The sequence below is a fragment of the Dermochelys coriacea genome, chromosome 1, assembly GCF_009764565.3.
Source record: "Dermochelys coriacea isolate rDerCor1 chromosome 1, rDerCor1.pri.v4, whole genome shotgun sequence".
Taxonomy (NCBI): Eukaryota; Metazoa; Chordata; order Testudines; family Dermochelyidae; genus Dermochelys; species Dermochelys coriacea.
In genome coordinates this window covers 161,894,629-161,919,264 of record NC_050068.2, presented here as the reverse complement: position 1 = coordinate 161,919,264, position 24,636 = coordinate 161,894,629, and the positions used below count along the sequence as shown (strand labels likewise).

The 24,636-nt window shown below is 42.9% G+C and overlaps 1 protein-coding gene across 5 annotated transcripts in view; it reads right to left on the bottom strand.

Annotated features, from left to right (window-relative positions):
• The window catches only part of HLCS (holocarboxylase synthetase), a 216,200-nt gene extending 191,872 nt beyond the window's left edge, over positions 1–24,328 (bottom strand). The window contains exons 1-4 of one of the 5 annotated variants that reach the window (XM_043507565.1): positions 24,054–24,177; positions 20,292–20,456; positions 11,661–11,813; positions 2,728–2,890 (exon numbers count right to left, since the gene is read on the bottom strand). In XM_043507565.1, coding sequence (XP_043363500.1) covers positions 2,728–2,779 — 52 coding nt within the window. In that variant the 5' untranslated portion in view covers positions 2,780–2,890; positions 11,661–11,813; positions 20,292–20,456; positions 24,054–24,177. Of the gene's footprint in view, positions 1–2,727; positions 2,891–3,876; positions 3,996–11,660; positions 11,814–15,037; positions 15,164–20,291; positions 20,457–24,053 lie in introns of those variants that run through there. The other 4 variants (XM_043507562.1, XM_038412352.2, XM_038412368.2 and 1 more) reach the window with 4 other exon arrangements.
• Between the last annotated feature and the right edge of the window lie 308 nt (positions 24,329–24,636).

The following is a 24,636-nucleotide window of genomic DNA, read 5'->3' as shown; positions in this document are numbered from 1 at the left end:
CCGGGGGGGGGGGGGGTTGTACCTTGGGGTGTTTGTCTTTTCCTTTTATAATTTCAGTCCCTCACTTGCAAAACATTTCCAGCTAAGAACCTGAAGCCAAAGAGTCTATGTAGAAGGATATTCCCTGCTGGATTTTTCACCTGTTTGAACTTCCTTTATCTTGCTTTCCTGCCTGATAACGCGGTTTACTTCTAAATGCAAATTAAGAAGAGCACATATTCCTATGTTTAGGAAAGACACGTTTGCCAGATTCTGTTTGGACAGGGGACTGGGGTTTGGAACATGTATTACCACCACCATATAGGGAAATCTTATAACTTCACATACAATGTTACCACACATTTTACCAGGACAATAATGATCAGAAAATGATGAGTTTTCAAATGATACCTTAAAAGGCATACTTTATACAAAGATAATTACAGCAGAGAGTGTATTTTGTCACAGGAGCTCACAAAACTAGATGACTGTGCAAAAAAAATGACAGATGAAATTCAGTGTTGATAAATACAAAGTAATGCATGCTGGAAAACACAATGCCAACTATGCATACAAAATGATGGAGTCTATATTAGCTGTTCCACTCAAAAAAGGTCTTGGAATTATAGTTTTCAGAGAACTATCTACATCTGCTCAATGTGCAGGTGGCAGCCAAAAAAGACTAATGATTAGGAACCATTAGGAAAGAGATATATAATCAGACTGAAAATATCATAATGCCTCTATAAAAGTCCTTGGTATGCCCACACCTTGATTACTGTGTGCAGTTCAGGTCACACCATCTCAAAAAAATATATTAGAACTGGAAAAGTGCAGAGAAGGGCAACTAAAATGATTAGGCATATGGAACAGGTTTCATACGAGGAGAGATTTAAAAAACTGGAACTGTTCAGTTTAGAAAAGAGACAACGAAGGGGGGATATGATAGAGGTCTATAAAATCATGAATGGTGTGGAGAAAGTGAATAGGGAACTGTTATTTACATGTTCACATAACACAAGAACCTGAAATAATTAACAGAGGTTTAAAACAATCAGGAAGTATTCTTGAAACAACATACAGTCAACCTGGGGAACTCATTGCCAGGGGATATTGTGAAGGCCAAAAGTATAACTGAGTTTAAAAACCAATTAGGTAAGTTCATGGAAGATAGGTCCACCAATGGCCATTAGCCAAGACAGTCAGGAATATAACCGCGTACTTTGAGTGTCCCTAAACCTCCAACTGACAGAAGCTACGACTGGACAACAGAGGATAGATCCCTTGATAAATTGCCCTGTTCTGTTTATTCCTTCTGATGTATCTGGCCATTGTTGGAAGACAGGATATTGAACTAAATGGATCACTGATCTGACTCAGTAAGGCCTTCTTATGTTCTTACCACAACCAGGAGTCAAATATTCTGTTCCCAGCTCTGTCAGTGATTTATTGTGACTTTTGATAAATCATACAGGACAAATTTTCACAAGCGTATGCTAGTTTCAAAAACCTTAGATTTTTGGTGCCTACCTTGAAACACTTAAGATGCGGTTTTCAGAGAGAACAAACCACCATAACTTCCACAAAAGGGGGTGCTCAGGATTTCAATTCCATATGAGGGTAATGTGAAGGTTTCAGCAAGCCATCCAGGCTTTGGATCCCTTTTCCTGACAAAACAAGGGTTCCTGACAAAACAGGTTGAGAGCAGCTCTAGCATGGCATCTCTTCTGCTACTCCTGAGTGAGTCTCTTTCCAGATCCATAATCTTTTCAGCTGTTACACCATGACTGGGGAAGGTGAAAAGTGAGAGAAGTACCCCTAGAAAAAATCAGTCTCCTGAGGGAGAAAAGGGACAGAGACATTGCTCACTGCTGTTCAAAACTGAGCTACAAAAATCTAGGATTATATTGGATAAAATGGGAGAACTGAACCACACCTTTCTTTATGCCGATGGAGACAAAAAAAAAATTGACAAGTGAAAAAAGGGATAGAAAAGTCTGAACTGCTGCTGGTCTGCAGGAAGAGCTGCACAGCCCAAATATCTTGGACTGGAAGAGAGGTCAGGACCCAGAAAGCAGGAATAAAAAAGCAACAGAAGTTGGTTTAAATTTAAAAAAGTGGAAGTACAAAGAAAGTAAATGTATTTCTGAGCAGACGAAATGGGAAGAACAAGGGAAGAAGAGGAAGAAAAGTTACTATCTTTATGATAGATTTCATGAAAGCTTAGCTCAAATAAATTTGTTAGTCTCTAAGGTGCCACAAGTACTCCTTATCTTTGTGATGTTTACACTAACCTTTCTAGAGAGTTATATAGTAGTACCTGGGATACTCTGGGACTTTGATTGCAAAAATTTAAGCTTATTAAGGTAATGGTGGCATTAACTATTGGTTTGTTTATGAAGCAGTAATAACTAGAATAAGAAAAACATTTACATACAATTTCAATCAAAGATATTCAACTACTTTTTCAACTGTCATTTTGACAATGCATATTACAAATGCAAAATAAAAAACCTCAAACAGCTGTGTAAATACATTTTTAAAGTTTCTTTATATTTGGCATTAAATTTAAAATACAGCTGCCCTTTAAAATGAGACCGCCTCTGATAACAGTGAAACAATTATTCCTAGGCCAAAGTAAAAGCATATATTTTTGTGTATAGATGCACTGAACTCATTAGGAGACCTAGAATAAGTGAAACACTAAGATACTTCACTAAAACTGAAGTGTTCTGTGAAGATACTTACAAATAATCTTCTGTGGCACCATTCCATTATCCATTTGAAGTCTGTCTTCCATGAATGCTATTCCAAGGTTACTGAAGTTATCCACACTTGCTTCAGCAATTAATTTATAAGGTTCTCCGGGTTTATAGGCCAAAGGCGAACAATAGTCTGACCACTTTATAACCTAAGAAGATAAACAGCATATTTTCCCGTTCTAAAGAGAGATCAATTAAAAAATACAATTCCATGAACATGCGTTACTAAACAAAGATGATATTTCTACCTGAAGAGTTTATAGTCTAAAAAGAGACAGTCTAAAATATTCTCTGTTGCAGAACCAACACAGAGAATATTAACTTAAACATAAATAATAAAGTTAGCGCAATTCAAACACTTGGTGACAATCAGTTCAAAAAGGACTGATCTTTAAAAAAAAAAAAAAAAGTTCTGTATCCCAAGGGAGATCACTGAATATATCATTTTCAAAATCAGTTTCCTTAAAACCATGTTGTCTTAAAAAAAAAAAAAAAAAAAAAGTAAACCACTGCAATTAATTTTACCCTGGAACAAACACAGATAGAGTTCCCAATTCCAGCTGACATTTCTGCACATAGTGCATCCTCTGTGGCTAAGAATGTCAGTACATAAGCTCAAAAGTACATCCAAAACCACCTCATCAAAGAAGGGTCATGTCTTCTATGAAGTATCAGGTGCTACCTAACTTCCATTCAGTCTTGACAAAGGTAAACAAGAGCACTTCTAAACAGTTCTGAGAAGAAAGAAGAGTGGAACAAACACTTCTTTCCCAGAGATCAAAGCTTCGGAAATCCTGGGTAGCGCACACAAAAGGATTTCCTAGAGTAAGCAGCATGGAAAGCATTGTATTCTACAGCTGAAGCTCTTCACTTGCTCTAACACTTAAATACACCACTGACATGCCTTTCAAATACAAAAATTACATAACGGATTCAAGGGCAAGAAGCAAAAAGTAAGCCACTTGGATTAAATTAGTCAGCAAGTCATTTTATAAACTTTTGAAAAATCTATCAAGGCAGAAAAATTCTAACACACAAAAGACCCAAGATCTACATCAGTTTCAAGCCTCTCTTATTCTTAAGATAAAAGCACTACAGAGAAAACATATTAAAGCCAGAAAGAGATGCTACATACATGTTAATAAGTTTACCAGAGTTCACTCCAACCCTAACATGGGCTCTGGCAGGAGCAGTCCTTCAAACCCCTACCCAAGGAGTTTCCTTGTGTTTTCAAGTTCATCACAGCTTAAGCTCAGCATTAGCATAAAGTCTTAGGGGGCCTCAGTAGGCCCATTCTTTCCAAACCCTTCCCTAAAGGGGGAGGCCCTCCACAAACCAGGGGTCCTGTCTGTTTGCAGGATCAGGAAGAAGGTCCTGAACCTGTTTAAAACTAGGCTATTTATCCAAAAATCCGGTTTTTGTCTGTTGGTCCCTGTAGAATCCAGTTTGATCTAGTATATGCAAATCTCCCCAGGGTTTGGCTTCAAAGGGCTGATAACCAGCAGAATTGTATTATTATTCCCCTCCCCCAAAAGAGTTACATAGAACTCTAAAATAACACATATGCAATTGCATTTTTAATACAATGGACCCCAAAGGTATTTAACCTAATTCATTAAAGTTTATCTTAATTCCATAAGGTTTGTCTTTCTCACAGGATATTGTCCCTGTCACATTTCTAATACTTCTACTTTATATTTTAGTGTCTTCTATCCCTGGAGGACCTCAAAGCACTTTATAAACATTACAAATTTAGCTTCAATACTTTACTCATCTATCTCACTAAGGGCATTAGGTGGAAGCCTGATGGAGACAGGAGCCCTGTTGTGTGGTAGCCTGCCTTAAACTACCGAGTAAGGGAAGGTGTGCGCCAGACCCTGGGGTTGATTGAGGCCCAGAAGCCACTAGTTAGGCGGATGGGAAGTGATGTGAACCCACCCATTACTGATGAGCTCACTGCCAGGAAGGAGGAGCTGCCCATAGGGGTAAAGGGAGAGCAGCATCTGAGGGGCCCAGACCACACGGGCAGGAAGTAGCGGAGAAGCTTCTGGGAATTTGTGCTGCTCTGAGTGAATAAGCACAAGCTTCCTTAATGCAGTAATAATGCTCTGTAACCTTGGAGAGTCTGGAGATTTGGAATGGCAAAAGTAGCGAACCTTGGAGTTTGAATTTATTGGAGGAGGTGAAGACTGTGGAGAAAAGAGTTTTAGTGAGGAGTCTCCCTCCCTGGGAGCTCTGCAGGTAGTAATATCATCTATGTTGGACTGAGGTGTAATTGGTATGGAGTCTCTTTCTTAGTGGGAGTTCATGAAGTTTAAACAGAACTTTGAAGTTGAGAGTGGTTGGCATTGATGGATTTGGAGAGGGGCTCACCCTCTCCCCTTTGTAGACAGCTGCAATATCACAGCAGTGATTGCTTAGCGGCAAACGAGATGGAGTGAGCTAGGAAGGAGTCCTCTCTCCCACTTTTTTGAGAATAGCAGGATGGCCCCAATTTGAAGACTGAGAGCTCTACTCCACCCTTCCCTCAGTTGTGTGTGGTCCTGCAAGGGGTAGGCATTTGTCTTAGAGATTGTTTGAGGAACCCCATATTAATGATAAAGCCTGGACAGCACATTGGCCAGGTCTTTAATGACTCCCCTCAACCAGTTTTTTTTTTTTAAACCTAATTCTACTATAGTAGATGAAATGAGGAATCCTCTCTCTGATTTACTACTCTGGTCTTCAGTAGCAGACAGTGATGTCTTATTTTAGCCCAATGACAGAAAACAGCTCCAGAGGAAGATCTTCTCCCCGTCGAAGTCCTTCAGCAGACTCCTGCTTGGTGGTCTTCGGTCTCAACTAAATTATTGACTGTCATTAATCACACTGGAAGGATTCTGGCTGGCTGGAAGTTTAGTATCATAGTTCCTATTTTTTAAAAAAGGGAACAGAAAGAATCCCGCTTCATATAGACCTGTCGATCTGTTAGATGTGGCAGGGAAAATTTAGTCTAGATATTTACTATCCAAACATGAAAATATGGGCTTTAGAGCCTTGTTTACTACATGAAGAACAGTCCAGCTTCAGGGTTGGTAGAGCCAGAATTGATAATTGTTTTATTCTAGTGTATATTATTTATAACTATACTGTGGTTGAGGGCACTAACTTGCCACTTTCATAGATCTAAAGATGACATTTGATTCTATTAACCAAGACAATCTTTGGGTGAAATTAAGAATGATAGTGTCACCTGGCTGTTCACTTCTCCAAGCTCCAAAGCATGCACTGCTATGCCCAGTCTTTTCAAGGAGGTTTATTTCTTAAAATATAGGTTATCAAACAAACACAAAATAGTCTTAACTCAGGCCTTGACTTCAGAGATATCCTGCCAGGGATCTCTGGCACACCAGCTCCTGGCAGTCTCCCAGCCTCAGTCAGCTCTGCTTCCTTCCTGGAACAGAAGCCAGAGGGCTGCTTCCCTGAGCTCCTGGCCATTGCTCCAAGGACTTATCACAGGAGCTAGCTCCACTCCACTATGGCTTTTCCTCACAGGGCTCAGCCTGTCTCAGGCCTTTCTCCTTCCAGCTGCCTATTAGTAACTCTTTATAGACCCAGGTATAGCCCAGCCCTCTTTAATTAGCTAGATTGGGCTCACCTGATCCAGTCCAGGGGTTCAGTCTATTCACAAAGACCAGATACCTTAGCCTACCTTGCTTGTCACCATGAAAGGTTTTCCTCCTTTCCCCCCCCTGCTGCTGATGATGGCTCATCTTAAGTGATCACTCTCCTTACAGTGTGTATGATAAACCCATTGTTTCATGTTCTCTGTGTGTGTGTGTATATATAAATCTCTCCTCTGTTTTTTCCACCAAATGCATCTGATGAAGTGAGCTGTAGCTCACGAAAGCTTATGCTCTAATAAATTTGTTAGTCTCTAAGGTGCCACAAGTACTGCTTTTCTTTTTGCAAATACAGACTAACACGGCTGCTACTCTGAAACCTGTCATTATGCAAGGCACTGAATTTAGCCGTATAGAGTGGAAATCTGTCAACTTCATGAAAAAACTCGTACAGATACAGACAGACATCATCTTCCTCTCCAAATGCAAACAGATGGACATCATACCGAAAGGACTGAAAGTAAAAAATCCATTACAATCTACATACCACACAGACTATGCTGACAGCTTATGCCACACACTCTCAAAGAAACTGTGGAATCACCTGATCAACATCCTCTACAGCAAACAGGGAAAGATTAAGAATGAGCTCTCAAAACTGGATACTCTCATAAAGAACCAACCTTCCACGCAAACTTCCTTGTGGCTGGACTTTACAAAAACTAGACAAGCCATTTACAACACACACTTTGCTTCTCTACAAAAGAAAAAGGACACTAAGCTATCTAAACTACTACATGCCATAAGGGGCCACAACAATGGTTCCCGTAACCCACCCAGCAATATTGTTGATCTATCCAACTATACTCTTAACCCAGCAGAAGAATCTGTCCTATCTCGGGGCCTTTCCTTTTGCCCCTCCACCCCCACGAACATGATACAGTTCTGTGGTGACCTAGAATCCTATTTTCGACGTCTCAGACTCAAGGAATAATTTCCAACACACCTCTGACCAACATATTAACCCACAGAGACCTTCCTGCCAACACTACAAAAAGAAGGATTCTGGGTGGACTCCTCCTGAAGGTCGAAACAGCAGCCTGGATTTCTACATAGAATGCTTCCGCCGACGTGCACGAGCTGAAATTGTGGAAAAGCAGCATCGCTTACCCCATAACCTCAGCCATGCAGAACACAGTGCCATCCACAGCCTCAGAAACAACTCTGACATCATAATCAAAAAGGCTGACAAAGGAGGTGCTGTCGTCATCATGAATAGGTCGGAGTATGAACAAGAGGCTACTAGGCAGCTCTCCAACACCACTTTCTACAAGCCATTACCCTCTGATCCCACTGAGAGTTACCAAAAGAAACTACAGCATTTGCTCAAGAAACTCCCTGAAAAAGCACAAGAACAAATCCGCACAGACACACCCCTAGAACTCCGACCTGGGGTATTCTATCTGCTACCCAAGATCCATAAACCTGAAAATCCTGGATGCCCCATCATCTCAGGCATTGGCACCCTGACAGCAGGATTGTCTGGCTATGTAGACTCCCTCCTCAAGCCCTTCGTTACCAGCACTCCCAGCTATCTTCGAGACACCACTGACTTCCGGAGGAAACTACAGTCCATTGGTGATCTTCCTAAAAACACCATCCTAGCCACTATGGATGTAGAAGCCCTCTACACCAACTTTCCACACAAAGATGGACTACAAGCCGTCAGGAACAGTATCCCCGATACTGTCACGGCTAACCTGGTGGCTGAACTTTGTGACTTTGTCCTCACCCATAACTATTTCACATTTGGGGACAATGTATACCTTCAAATCAGCGGCACTGCGATGGGTACCCGCATGGCCCCACAGTATGCCAACATTTTTATGGCTGACTTAGAACAACGCTTCCTCAGCTCTCGTCCCCTAATGCCCCTACTCTACTTGCGCTACATTGATGACATCTTCATCATCTGGACCCATGGAAAAGAAGCTCTTGAGGAATTCCACCATGATTTCAACAATTTCCATCCCACCATCAACCTCAGCCTGGACCAGTCCACACAAGAGATCCACTTCCTGGACACTACGGTGCTAATAAGCGATGGTCACATAAATACCACCCTATATCGGAAACCTACTGACCGCTATTCCTACCTACATGCCTCTGGCTTTCATCCAGATCATACCACTCGATCCATTGTCTACAGCCAAGCTCTACGATATAACCGCATTTGCTCCAACCCCTCAGACAGAGACAAACACCTACAAGATCTCTATCATGCATTCCTACAACTACAATACCCACCTGCTGAAGTGAAGAAACAGACTGACAGAGCCAGAAGAGTACCCAGAAGTCACCTACTACAGGACAGGCCCAACAAAGAAAATAACAGAACGCCACTAGCCATCACCTTCAGCCCCCAACTAAAACCTCTCCAACGCATCATCAAACATCTACAACCTATCCTGAAGGACGACCCATCACTCTCACAGATCTTGGGAGACAGGCCAGTCCTTGCTTACAGACAGCCCCCCAATCTGAAGCAAATACTCACCAGCAACCACACACCACACAACAGAACCACTAACCCAGGAACCTATCCTTGCAACAAAGCCCGTTGCCAACTCTGTCCACATATCTATTCAGGGGATACCATCATAGGGCCTAATCACATCAGCCACACTATCAGAGGCTCCTTCACCTGCGCATCTACCAATGTGATATATGCCATCATGTGCCAGCAATGCCCCTCTGCCATGTACATTGGCCAAACTGGACAGTCTCTACATAAAAGAATGAATGGACACAAATCAGACGTCAAGAATTATAACATTCAAAAACCAGTTGGAGAACACTTCAATCTCTCTGGTCACTCGATCACAGACCTAAGAGTGGCTATCCTTCAACAAAAAAGCTTCAAAAACAGACTCCAACGAGAGACTGCTGAATTGGAATTAATTTGCAAACTGGATACAATTAACTGAGGCTTGAATAGAGACTGGGAATGGATGAGTCATTACACAAAGTAAAACTATTTCCCCATGGTATTTCTCCCTCCCACCCCACCCCACACTGTTCCTCTTATATTCTTGTTAACTGCTGGAATTAGCCTACCTTGCTTGTCACCATGAAAGGTTTTCCTCCTTCCCCCCCCCCGCTGCTGGTGATGGCTTATCTTAAGTGATCACTCTCCTTACAGTGTGTATGATAAACCCATTGTTTCATGTTCTCTGTGTGTGTATATAAATCTCTCCTCTGTTTTTTCCACCAAATGCATCTGATGAAGTGAGCTGTAGCTCACGAAAGCTTATGCTCTAATAAATTTGTTAGTCTCTAAGGTGCCACAAGTACTGCTTTTCTTTTTGCGAATACAGACTAACACGGCTGCTACTCTGAAACCTGTGATAGATGGGTATCCATCTAAAACTTCAGTATATTTTGGAGAATCTACAGGAAGGCAATATGGTTAGGGTAAGAACTAAAGTCAACACTGAAAATATTAATGTTTTCCCTGCTTCTCAGGGAGTAAGTCAAGGATGCCTTCTAGCACCTCTTCTTTTCAAATGTATATATTAACAATGTGATGTACGTTTTAATGGAAGATAATTTCTCTCCACTGCAAATAAAGGGTATCCCAGTGTTGTTATATACCAATGACAAGGCTAGTTTATTGCAAACTCTAAGAGGCCTCATTTTTCTTCTTATTTTAAATTCTCAATATGTGGTTCTCAATTATAAAGCAGCCAAGGTCATGATTTTTTGGATGATCCCTCCACATATTGGGCTGAAGATAGAAAATCACCTTGCAGAACAAGTCTTTGCTTTTACTTATTTAAGAATAAAGTTTCATCATTCAGGCTGTTGGTTCCCTTATCATAAAGGCTTAAACAAAAGACCCTTAGCTCTGCTCAAGGTGTGCTCTGTTTTACACACACATATGGTGGGAACAGAACAGCCCCAGTGCTAAGAATTTTTAATACTAAAGCAGTATCGCAGATGTTTTATGGGGTCAAAGTTTGGTTCGGAGGCCAAATTTCAGCACTAGAAATTGTTTCAATAAAACGTAGATATGGAAAAGTTCCTTCACATCTTTGTTTTTAGCCATGTAAATCTGGAGTGCTGGAAAATCTACCTCATCTTTTTGATTGTAGAATTTTCCAGCTTCTGGGAGCAGGCTGGATTTTACCTCTTTTGCACAAAAAATAATCTTTATCACCATCTCAAAAAGAATGTTTTTAGTATTTTCTCAGTCCTTGGTAATAATTGGTGGCAATTTTTGTCCTTTTAGCATTGTGCTGAAGAAGAGAGTGTTTTAATTAGGTTGTGATTGACAATTTAATGTATTATATGGGTGTTGCAGTTGTTTTAGATTGGGTATGTTTCTCTATTTGTATTCACAAAATACATGTCATATGCACGCTAATAAAATTGACTGAGTGAAGTATTACCCCTATTTTACAGAAAGATAAATTGAGGGACAGATTAAGAGCCTGATTTTGGCCTAAATTCAGCATTTTCAATGGGACTACTCACAGGCTCAAAGTGTGGCACGTGCTTAAGTATCTTAATGAATAGGGGTCTTTAAGAGTTACCAAGCACTGTAGTTCATTTACTACAACTAGCATTGTAGCTGCTCATCTGAAAATCAAGCCTTAACTGACTTGCCCAAGGTCATGCTGGAAGTCTGTGGCAGTCCAGAACAAAACCTCAATCTCCGGATTCCTAGTCCTGTGCTTTAATCATAACACCATGCTTCCTTCCTAATAGGACTGACGGAGGGCACATGGACCAGAAGGCACCACCAATGAAGTACAAGTGGGGTGCTATCATTCATGTTACATGGCTTCACCATACCTGGAGGGGAACAAATTTCTCCCAAAATTTAGTATTGAAGTGTTTAGCTCCCTTACAACTTTAACAGACCATAATAACCAGATGGCCAGCTTTATCAGGCTGTTTGCTACATACTCTCTCTCTTCCTATTTTAAAACTATTGCTTTTACAATTACCATCCATGAGCCTATTTACGAGCATTGCTGAGAACTAAAGGTCTTAGTAAAATGCCTCTGATTTTTATCCTGAAATATAATACAGTGCTGCTCCAGACATAGACACAGTAGTGGTAGGCTATAAATCCAATGAATAAGGATAGGTATGATTATCTGGATGGAAGTTGTATTTTGTTCCTTATCACATTATTTCTATATCCACCTATATCATGTGAGAAAACTTTTTTTAATTTCAAAATGTATTAAATAGTTTAAACACACTTTGTCAGAACAACTTTGTTTAAAAAATGAACAGAACTACTCACCTTTTTTGAGGAACTAGATATAGTCTGTAAATCATCTGCCTGGGCAGAAACACTTTCAGTCACAAATGCTATATGTTCTGCGTCAAGTATTTTATCAGAATAAATAAAAGGAGATATGAGAAGTAGAGTCCATTTGTTTAAGTCATCAAGGGACTAAAAGAAACAGGAAACAAAGAAGCATCAATATATTTTGGAAATTGATTTGAAGTATCTTTATATTCCATTAGCAAGTATTTAGCTTTTAAGATTTCACCAATTACAGTAATTTTCCAGTAACTTGCCTATTTAAACAGTTAACCCACTACTTATATAGGTTCTTTTTGTATCAACACATCTTTAAAGCCAAACTATTATTTTCCTGCTACATAGGGAGGTAGTGACAAAAAGCAGGCAGGGCAGCTAGTGAAACCAAGAGGTCAAGGTTTGCTAGATCATGGGGAAACTGGGAAGCTTCCTTTTTAATTTATGCAGGTGTTGTTGCAGAGGCAGAATCCCAGTTTTATTCAAATGTATGGATATAATCATGTAGGCATACAATATAATGATTTAATTACAATGAACTGTTTAGGTAGAAGGCTGAAACACAAAGTAAGATTAGATGGGATATATGGCATCATATGCTGTGGTTAAAGTATTCACACTGAAAGCGGTCTGTTCATTCCTCAGCAATCCTGGCAGAAGCCGGATGCATGTAATGACATTTGCTGGGCATTGAACAAAGGTTGGTGTTTTTGGAGTATCTGAAAATGTAAACATGCTTGCAAAGTGTGCTGTAAGTCACATTAGCAATGTGTGTGCTGTCAGTGGTTGGGGAAGACTGTAGTATGGTAACAGACTGCAGGAGGTGGTAAATCATATCCCTCCCCAGGTACAGAAACAGGGTCTGGGGTTCAAGGTGCAGAAAGTGGGGAGCAAGCTGCAAGTGGGGGGGCTCACCAAAAGCACCATCTCTGGTTAAGCTTGGGGTTTTATGGGTTCGCTTTTGGAATTAACCTAACAAGACAGGTAGGACATATTTATTGGGAAGGGTTTACTTCAGGATTCAGAATCCCCTATACAGGGGAAAGAAATCATGTCATGTCCAAAAATCTGAAATCCTTAGTGGGGTTAGGTCATGTTGTAAAGAAAAAGACTGCACAAGAACTGAACAGCAGGGCCATTCAATCATTTACCTATAAAGAACTTGTGGGTGTCTCCCCTGGGCTTGGTCCCTAAGAAAGCCCCGAATGAGTATCAACTGATACCCTGCCATACCCACAGGGCAGCTTAGTTAATGATGCAATAGAACTGAACGGACGCTGCTAGCACTCCAGAACCTTGATATTTGATGCCATTCAGTATAGTGCAGAGATTGGTGGCATCATGAACATTTAAGAACCATGAGAGAAGTTTTAACACTTTTGTGCAATTTCGGAAGAGGGTGGGCCTGTCCATGATGTGACGGATTCCAGAAGACCAGGTGTTTCAATATACAGTGTCATTGGCAACACAGAGACTGCCATCATCTCCAGTTGCTTATTGGTTCTTACAGTTGTCAGTAGGCCTCATGGTTATCCTGATCCTTGTAGTGCGTTTTTAGTTTGGAGGTGTATAATGGGTCAGTCACAAAGCATAGCCCTTACAGGTGATACACATCATCCCATCACCGTTAATATGCTTAGGGATTTGGAGCAAATTCTTGAGCACGTCATTGTGGACAAGAGGTGGCCTTGTTCAGGGCTGCAGTCCTCATAGCATATTTGGGGCTTTTAGGATCAGCAAACTAGTGGCTGGGCTACAGATGGATACTTCAGGAAAGGCTCTGGAGTTGACGGATTGAGCCTTAAGGCTGTCAAAGACAGACCAGGGAGGTTGGGGTAAATACATTATGCTTCAAGAAGGCAGAGCAGTCAGGATCTGCCCTGTGACGACATTTACGAAATAAGACCAGTTAAGGAAGGGCCCCTCTTTATTCATGGAGACACAAGTCTCCTAATAACATATCAGTTTGTTACAATTTTCAGACAGGGGCTGATGAGGCTGGGGCTTCCAGTCCTTCATGAATTTGGTTCTCACTCATTCTGGATCAGGGCAGCAACACAGCTGGGTCTGGGGCAGTTCAAGCAATTGGGCACTGGCACTCTAATGGACATGACACCACAGGTTGGGAATCAGGTATAATTTTCTCATGTTTCCTCTCAGACACATGCAGACAGGCTAAGTAGATGGTGGTGTGGATCTGCGGGCACAATATTGTCTACTGGGCACATAGGCAGATTTCTGGGTTGCCTGGAGGTTCACAGATGAGCCTCAGTGACAAAGCAATCCCGAGCTGGCTGGCAGGATGGGCATGCTATGGGACCAGCTGATGCCTGTTTTATACTCTGTGGTGGCCCACAAACAGGCACTGGATGTGACTGTGGTTCATCTTGGGGACAACAATTTGGGAATGTGCAAAGGGGTAGACTTGATGCTCAAAGCCAAGAGGGACTTGGGGAAGATGGCTAGAACTTTTCCCAGGCGTCCAAATTATTTGGTCGGACATGTTGCAACACAGAGTCTGGTGGGGAGCCTTGAAGCCCCTCAGGTCAACAAGGGTAGGATGTATGTTAACAAGGAGGTGGCCAAGTTCATATGTAGTCAAGGGTGGTTGGCAGTTCCTCAACCAGGCAGAGTCAAACCCTTCCCCTCTTCTTGGTGCTCTTAGCCATCATGAGAGGTTGGTAGGGTCCCATCATCAGGATGACTGGAACCAGAATGGAACAGAAAGAAGTATAACGGCAGACCTAAAGTATAGGGAAATCATCATGGAATTACCAGCACCGTACAATTATATCTGCCAGGTTCTCCCAGATATTTTAAGAATAAAGTTGAAGCCTAATTAAAACCACATCCAGTCTCCCTGTCCTCCTTCTAGCATAGCTGGACAATATGGCTTGCTCTTTTTATATCAACACATCTTTAAAAATCGCCAAACATTTTCATGATGTGTCAATACTATGCTGTATCCTCTCTTCTTTCTACATCACATGATTTCAGGTGCAAAAAATATTTAAAAATCCTACAACTTATTGAGAGCATATTTATAAATATTGTAACTACATCCAGCAGCAAGCAATATAGAAAAATGATTTGAAAGATCAGAACACTTAAGCAAACCATCTAATATTTGGTTTCAGAGTAGCAGCCGTGTTAGTCTGTATTCGCAAAAAGAAAAGGAGTACCCGTGGCACCTTAGAGACTAACAAATTTATTAGAGCATAAGCTTTCGTGAGCTACAGCTCACTTTGTTATTATTCTACCAAAAACTGTGTTTAAAATTTCTTTGTGGTTGAATTAACATTATTTTTCAGCTGTATTTACAGAATCTATCATTAATATTTCAAAACTACACAGACCTTTTTTGGCACTAAACCATACTGGGAGCAAATAGGTCAAACAAGGAGCTGTGAATCTTCATTAATTTCACATAATAGAGTAAGTGTGAACTTCCTTGACACAGGCCTTAAGGGTATACAATCAATCTACATGCAAATGAAAATATTTCAACATTTTTAATTACTTGTCTAATGAAGAATTAACTGAAGGGACTATAATGGGTTATATCACCAAAGCCTGCCTGCTTTACTAAAGCGAGTTGCAGAGTCACAACAACTACTCTTTAAAGTCAACAAGGATTGGCTTATAAAGCTTTTCATTATCTTAAGCACTTGGTTTGATAAAGGTCAGAAGTAATCTTAAGAAGCTGCCATTTATGACCTTATGATATCTTGTATTAAGGAAGCTACTGATCACAGTTCAGAGCCCAGTAGACAAAGCCCATCACGGAAAGCCTCAGAGGAGTCAAAGGTAGGAGGACTGAACTACCCTAACTATAAGGTTCAGGACTACGTGGAGAACTCTGTATTGCTGCTGCCTATGATGTAACTATTGGAGAGAGGATATAGACCAATAGGTCACATCACCAGCACATAAAAATCATGTAGAAAAAAAACAAGTGATTAGATTACAAAGAGCTTTTTCTTTAAGAGTGTTAAGTAATATTTGAATCCATTCTAAAGAGTACATTTAGAAATATTAATTTGTATTCTTATAGCCCTCAAATTTTCAACCAGGTTTGAGGTCCCACCGTACAGACATGGATAGAAACAATCCCATGTCCTGAAGAATTGACAAGCTAATTAAAAGACATAACTCTTTTGGAACTCTTAACTCAAAAATGGCCAGTAACTTTTTAAAATATTTTTTACAAGAAAAATACTTCTCTGGAAGGCTGAGACCAAATTTCTGAATCTCTTAAAATTATAAATGCAAAACGAGAAGCTTATAAACACAGCCATCTTAAATATTTAAGTACAGAAGAGCATCTGTGTTTTCAAAAACCAAACCAAAGAGGGGACAAAAATGACATTGTTTAAGAGAAGCTTAATGTATGGTGCAAGTAAATCCAGAGTAATCCACTCAGGACTTTTGTGAATCAACAGACATAACTCCCACCACCTCTACACCTTCTTGGAAACTGAACCAACTATATAACTTTCCTTAGATTCTGTTGCCTTAAGTTTCTCTTTCAAAAACCATGGCATCTGTTCACAACTAAGGGAGCAGAGAAACAGACTGTTCTATGGACCAACTCAATCAATATTTGGCAGCCTTTTCATGGCTTACTGAAAATATTTCCTCTTTACCCATGTAATTTGAGGAAAGCTTTTCTGCTTCCTGAGAAAAGTACTTCATGCTGGAAAGGCATAACGAGCGGGGTCCCACAGGGATCGGTTCTGGGTCTGGTTCTGTTCAATATCCTCATCAATGATTTAGATAAGGGATCGGCAATCTTTGGCATTTGGTCCCACCAAGGGAAGCCCCCTGGAGGGCTGGGCCGATTTGTTTACCTGCCACATCTGCAGGTTCAGCCGATCACAGCTCCCACTGGCAGCAGTCCGCCGCTCCATGCCAATGGGGGTTGCGGGAAGCTGCGGCCAGCACATCCCTCGGCCCACGCCACTTCCCGCAGTCCCCATTGGCCTGCAGCGGCGAACCGCAGCCAGTTGGAGCTGTGATCAGCCAAACCTGCAGATGTGGCAGGTAAACAAACCGGCCCGGCCCACCAGGGGGCTTCCCTGGTTGCTGATCCCTGATTTAGATAGTGGTATAGAGACAATGGCATATTATCGCCTAGGCCAACAAGGCCTAGGCCTAAGGCGGCAAATTGCAGGGGCGGCAAATTTATAATAGCAGCATTTTTGTAATCGCGGCATTTTGCACAAGCCCACTGGCTGTTGGATCATCGTTTGTTCATATTGTAACTGCGCACCAAACTGAAGCATCAGTGACGCTGCGATTCTACCAATCATAGCGCGTATTGAAACCACCAATGACGGCATGATGCCATTTAGTAAACATACTCGCGACAATCCTAAACGTTAATAATATGACCTGAAGGAAGAAATTAATTAGTTCTCAGTTAAATAAAATACTATACAAAAGAAAGGAAAAATGAAATGACAGCAAAAATATGCAAAATAGATACCTTTGTTGTATCGGTTAGTGCCGTTCACAAGTTCATGTGGGGGCGGCAATTATTTCAGAGCCTGGGGCCAGAAAATCATTAATCCACCACTGAAAAGAGTACACTTATAAAGTTCGCGGATGATACAAAGCTGGGAGGGGTTGCAAGTGTTTCAAAAAATAGGATTAAAATTCAAAATGATCTGGACAAACTGGAGAAATGGTCTGAAGTAAACAGGATGAAATTCAGTAAGGAGAAATGCAAAGTACTGCACTTAGGAAGGAACAATCAGTTGCACAGATACAAAATGGGAACTGACTGCCTAGAAAGGAGTACTGCGGAAAGGGATCCGGGGGTCATAGTGGATCACAAGCTAAATATGAGTCAACAGTGTAACGCTGTTGCAAAAAAAGCAAACATTCTGGAATGTTATTAGCAGGAGTACTGTAAGCAAGACACAAGCAGTAATTCTTCCACTCTACTCCACGCTGATTAGGCCTCAACTGGAGTATTGTGTCCAGTTCCGGACACCACGTTTCAGAAAAGATCTGGATACATTGGAGAGAGTCCAGAGAAGGGCAACAAAAATGATTAAAGTCTAGAAAACATTACCTATGAGGGAAGATTGAAAAAACTGGGTTTGTTTAGTCTGGAGAAAAGACTGACATGGTAACAGTTTTCAAGTATGTAAAAGGTTGTTACAAGGAGGGGGGAGAAAAATTGTTCTTAACCTCTGAGGATAGGAAAAGAAGCAATGGGCTTAAATTGCAGAAAGGGAAGTTTGGGTTGGACATTAGGAAAAACTTCCCAACTGTCAGAGTGGTTAAGCACTGGAATAAATTGCCTAGGAAGGTGGTGGAATCTCCATCATTGGGGATTTTTAAGAGCAGGTTGGACAAACACCTTTCAGGGATAGTCTAGATAATACTTAGTCCCGCTTTGAGTGCAGGGGACTGGACTAGATGACCTCTCAAGGTCCCTTCCAGTTCTATAATTCTACCTAATCAATAGTATGCTTCATAAACACTTCAATTACATTCCTTTTTAAACGGTTGGTGACAACTCCAGTCACAGTACCTGAAGTGATCATCCACATACAGAGAACCATTTGAATGCTACCAAAAAGGAGAGATTAAGAAACATTCCTTTCTACACACACAGATAATATTCAGTATCATAAACAGGATATATAACCACTTCACAAACTATTTTAAACATTTGTATAGATCAATATCAAAGCAGACACAATCATCATTAATGGCTAAAGGGACACTTCACATTTTAAATCATTTTAAAATGCAAAAGAGAAATAGGAATCCTAGGCCCCAAGACAATACAAATAACAAAAAACTAGCAAGAAATAGAAATGTTTTAAAATAAGCCTTTTGAATGTAAGTAAAAAGTTATCAAAAACATTTCTATTAGCTTTTAAATTTATAAAAACTTGTTTTGACATAATTTAAATATGGGCCCAAATTTAAGTCATAAAGACAAACCCATAAAAGCAAAGAACTTCAAAGACAGACCTAAACCTTAGCTACTGTGAGGTAAGGTAACTGAGGCAACCTCCCATTGTGCTTAGCATGTTACATTTCCTCCTTGATTAAGGTTTTTCCTTATTTTTTTGCTTTGGGTGTTAAATATCTTTCTTTGGATTAGTTTTTGTTGTATAAATTCTCTGAATTTTTAAAAGTGATTTCTAACCTAACATTCGCAAAAAGAAAAGGAGTACTTGTGGCACCTTAGAGACTAACAAATTTATTAGAGCATAAGCTTTCGTGAGCTACAGCTCACTTCATCGGATGCATTTGGTGGAAAAAACCAAATGCATCCGATGAAGTGAGCAGTAGCTCACGAAAGTTTATGCTCTAATAAATTTGTTAGTCTCTAAGGTGCCACAAGTACTCCTTTTCTTTTTGCAAATACACACTAACACAGCTGCTACTCTGTAACCTAACATTGTGTACGGTAATTTTATCTAATTGTAACATCAGGACATATCTAAGCATGCAATTATAAAACACAATCATTCCACCAGCCTAACCCAGCCTACTAGACGAATTTTTGTACATATAGTGCATGGACAGATTCTGCAGAAGCTAACTTTCATTTAAAAACAAAAAATATTCAAACCCTTATGCTGCGAAGAAAACCCTCCAAAACTGAACTGAGCTAAAACCAAGGCACTACCATCGTTTTGAATCTGCAAACTAAGGTTTTGAATCTACACTTACGAGCTTACAGTGACACAGCTGTACTGATACAGCTGTGGTGCTATAAGGCTACGTCTACTCTGTGCATCTTATGTCTCCCGCCAACTGAGCCAACCCAGCGATTTTCATCAGTAAAACTTTTTTCACACCCTTGACTGACAAAAGTTTTACCAATGAAAGTGCAATGTAGATACAGCTTAAGAGCACCCATGTAGTCACATTACGCTGACAGGAGAGAGTCTCCTACCAACATAGTACTGTGCACACAAGCTCTGATACTAGCAAGATTTGTGTTGCTCGGGGTGTTTTTTTCACACCCCTGTGCGACAAAATTTTTGCCAACGTAAGTGCTTATATAGACTATGGCTCAGAAATGTGAACTCTCCCTTCTCCCATTTATGTCAATGGGAGGTGAACCCTTAAGCCCACAGAGGGAATTTAAATATGGGTATCAACTCTTCCATTACTGATCGTTTTAGGAAAAGGATCAGGACTGAAGCTATTGCAGGAATAAACTGCAGAGGCAAAAACATTAGAGAGGCAAAACAGAGAAAGGCAGACAGAGTGAGAAAAAGACAGAAATAATGCTGGTCCTAAAGGCGGGCATATTTTCCCACTGAGTGATGCTGAAAGTGACAATAAGATACTGAACAAATGAATGCTTAAAAGTTTAGTTACTACATAAAAGCCATATTCTACTCCTCAGTTTTTGTGATATCCTCCCATTGTCATGAGCTGGAGCAGCACTTTGGATTGAGTAGCATGTAGTCCTAAATTTACAGGATGACCAACCACAGACCTCAGCTCAAAGTGGAAATCCAGACCTCTCCACCGAATGAATTAGACACACCTAACTTCAAGTTTTAAACCTCTTAACACTTAGCAAGCACAAGTTAGTTAACAGATGCTTTTAAACTAAGAAGGCACTACCTGCCTAAGTAACTGCTCCCTTCATATCCTTCACCCACTTGTCTGTGCCTTCTTCCATTATGGCCCACCTATACCAGGAGCCTCGCTCTGATGTCGTTCACCATGCCTCCACCCTCTCCTTCTTACAATATACTTCTGTTAAGCCTACAGCTCCCAAGTACCTACCTGAAAGGAAAGAAGCACAAAAAACAACAAAAAATACCTCTCAACATTCAAAACAAAGCAAAACAAAAGAGTAGCATTAAAAACAGAGACTAAAATTAAACCACTTAAATGGCTTTAACTTATATTCCTGTTCCATCTATCTTCTCTGTAATGTATTAAACTAAAGGTCTTTACCGCGTGGATCTTGCCTTCCTACTTGTCTGTAAAGTGCCTAGCACACTTTTAGCACTGTATAAGTAAGGCTAAGATTTTGTCATGGATATTTTTTTTGTGAAGTCACAGACAGGTCACAGGCAAAAAAGAAAAATTCATGGAAGCTGTGACCTGTCCATGACTTTTAATAAAAATATCTCTGACACAATTGGGATGTTACATGTCCCCACACTGCCTGAAGAGGGGCAGCTGCGCAGAGGCTAGGAGCCACCTTCAGCAGCTGGGGGCTGCGGGATACCCCTGCCACCTGCAACTCCAAGCGTCCCACACTGCCTGTGGGGGCCAGGAGCTGTAGAATGCCCCTGCCTCCTTTGTCAGCTGGGAGCTGCGGGGTACCCCCACCACCAGCAGCTCAAGGGGCCCGTGAAGGCCAGGAACTCGGGGGTTCCCCCATGGCCACAGCAGCTGGGAGGTGCCCCTGCCGGGCAGGGAGCTATAGGATATCCCTGCTATCCACAGCTGTGGGGGCCTGTGAAAGCTGGGAGCTCAGGGGTTCCCCTGCTGCCCCCGATGGCCAGGAGCTCGGGGATTGCCCCACTACCAGCAGCTCCAGGGGCCCCCACCTCCCATGGCAGCCAGGAGTTCAGGGGGGTCCCCCAGCACTCGAGGCAGCTGGGAGCTCCCTGCCCCCAGAGGCAGCGCGGGGACCCTGCAGCTCCCGGCTCCCACAGGCTGAAGTCACGGAGGTCGCTGGAAGTCACAGATTCCATGACCTCTCTGTCTAAATCGTAGCCTTCTGTATAAATTATTAAACAACATAACTTTGTAAAATGCAACAATTCAATTTTTCCATCAAAATTTCAGGCTAACTACTCTTATTGTAAACTCATCATCAACATTTAATAGTTAAAATATTAAAAATGTGTCTGAAATGAACTGATCTCAGTCCAATTCCCAATGAACGAGTGTCCATGTCACATTTCATCACTAAAAGCCATTGTTTGGCTCCACTGCTTGCAGACTCTGCAAATAAGTACACTTTGAAATGACATGGAAACAACTGCCACTAGAGATAGCCACCACAAGATCAAAATTCGGGCAGTTTAGGAAAATTTGTTTTGTTGTTTGTTTGTTGTGGTTATAGAGGTCTTTAACCCTTATGGATATTAAGTCAGCATCTTTCAAGGATAGTTAATTTAATTTAGAAATATAAAAGATTTCAAAAATGTCATTGAAACCATAAAGATTTCTTCTTAATATGACTAACACAAAACTACCTACATTTGTCCCAGGAAGCTTTCCCTTCAATACACATACATTTCCCTGAAATGTTAGAAAACAAGAATCAAATAAAGGAAAAATGTATTGTGTTTAACAATAGGTGGATGCACTGAAGATGCCAGGTATACTTCTTCCACATCACCAGAGTTCGGGGAAAGAAATAGGATATTTATAAATAAAATTTAGCATTTGTTTACGGTGCTGAAGAAACATTAAATGAGCCGCACAAAACCTAGTCCAGGGGTCTCAAACCCAAATGACCATGAGGGCCACATGAGGACTACTACATTGGCCTGAGGCTGCATCACTGATCACCGCCCTGCTGCCCAGGCCCCGCCCCCACTCCACCCCTTCCATGAGGCCCTGCCCCTGCCCCACCTCTTCCCAGCCCCCATTCCAACCCCTTCCCTGAAATCCCCACCCTAACTCCACCCCCTCAGGGTGCACGCTGCGGCAGGTGGCTCAGCACAGGGGGTTGGGGTGCAGGAGGAGTGCGGGGTGCAGCAGGGGGTCCAGGTGCAGGAGAGGTGCAGGGTGTGGCAGGGGGCTCAGGGCAGGGGGTCGGGGTGCAGAAGGAGTGCAGCAGGGCGTTCAGGGGGCATGGCAGGCTCCCCGCCTGCCTGCCCTGTCCCCGCGCCACTCCAGGAAGCGGCTGGAACCTGGGGGGGCAACACAGGGGTCTGTGTGTTGCCCAAGCTGCACCTCCAGGCACCGCCCCCTGCAGCCCCCATTGGCTGGGAACGGGGAACCATGGCCAATGGGAGCTTTGGGGGCGGTGCCTGGAGGCATGGCCAGGGCAACACACAGACCCCTGTGCTCCCCCTCACCCAGGTCCTGGCTACTTCCCAGACCAGCACGGGCAGGCGGGGAGCCTGCCCTTGCCCCTGGTGCGTGCCAGGCCAGGCTGGAGGTAAATGCTGGGGGGGGGGGCCGCTCTAGGTAAATGCTGGGGGGGGGTCACAGAAAATAACCCCACGGGCCGCATGTTTGAGACCCCTGACCTAGCCCAATATGGGCTAGTTAAGTATTCTTTCAGTTTTACAGCTATAGGGATCCGAGAGCTTGACCAAATTCAAACTAAGAAACAACATTAAAGCCAGGAACAGACTTCAGGAGTTCCTGGCTCTCAGACTCATGCCCAAAATATGAAGTTGGGGAGCTGAACCACAGCAGATAACGGACAGCCGGATAAATGGGGTTCTACTGGATCTGAATTTTAACCCTATGCTCTAAAGTGCTTGCAACAACCCCTTCCCCCAAGATTAGTATCCTCTGCAGTTTTGTAAGCATATTCTCATTACATTATGAACTTTAATGCAAATATTGACCAATACCAGACCCAGGACAAATCCCTGAATGAACCCACTAGATATATCCTTCCAGTGTGACAGCAAACTATTGATAACTACTTTGAATCCAGTTTTTCAATCTGTTGTCCATACACTCTATGGTAATTTAATTAGGTCACATTTCCCTAATTTGCTTATGAGAATGTGATCTGGACTTTAACGAAAGCACATCTACACTAGGGTTTTAACACACTAGCACACAAGACAAGTTATGTTTTAACATATAACCCATAACAGAAGTTGGTTCAACAACAGATATTACCTCACCCACCCTTGTCTCTGTTAGAATTACAGCAGCTGCAGCTATGAGACGGATGCTCTATGCTGGATATTTACGGCCCTATGTCCTATTTCTGAGAAGCCCTGGAGCAGGGATATTATCTTTGAGTTCAGAGGACTAGAAAGTTAACACCGAGCTTCCCTTCATTCTATTGTCGGCTTAAGGTTAACTCCAGTTTTGGCCCCAACCTTACTCCCCCCCCCCCCCGCACACAAAAATCCCCAGCTCGAGTTAAGCGGCGCTTTAAAAGAGCCAGGCGCGGGCGTGAGGCAGCGGGACCAATGCAGCAACGGGGATGCCGCTGCTGCACGTACAGTTTCTCAACTGCTAATCCAAGGGCTGCGTCCCTGGGCAGCGCGGCTCTTCTCACCCCAGCTAGGCTGGGCCAAGCCGAGTTATCCACTCTGCCGACCTCCCTGTCACAGCCAGGGCAAGGCCAGGGTGACCCCCCAGCTCTCCCCAAACACCCCTCCCCCATCTATACCCCACGCCCCGCCTCTCCACCCCAGGCCTGCCCTCAGGCGCGGCGGGTACCTGCGGGGTCTCCTCAGTGAAGAAGACCTTGTCCCCCAGCCGGAGGCAGACGGGCTCCTCGCCCAGCCCGGGCGACCCCGGCCTGCGCCGCCGCCGCCGCCGCCGGGGAGGGGGGCAGCCCGCGCCGCCGCAGCAGCCGAAGACGAAGGCGCAGCGCGCGCGGTGCAGGCGGCGCACGGTGCGTCGGATGAGCCCGGCCCCGCCGGCGCCCCAGCGCGCCCAGAGGTACAGGTAGCACAGCGTGATCAGCATGGCCCGGCCCCGCCCGCCCGCGACCGGCGCGTGGCGGGCGGTCCGCGGCGCCACCCACTGCGGCTCCTTCCCGATTGGCTGCCCTGCCCTGCCCCCTCCTACCCGCGGCAAAGAGAAAGGCGTTCGCCGGTTGGCTAATCTAACTGCGGCTCTGATTGGCTGCCCCAAAGGAAGCGGCTGCTGATTGGCTGGTGCCTTCACGCCCGCTCCCCTGCTGCGCGCCCAGGGGCCGCGAAGCCGCTGGTTCGGGCGTCGCTTGTGTCGCTGCCGCCGGGGCCCCCGCGAGCCTCCTGCCGCCGCGCACAGTCTTCTCCCAGGCGCCAGCCAATGC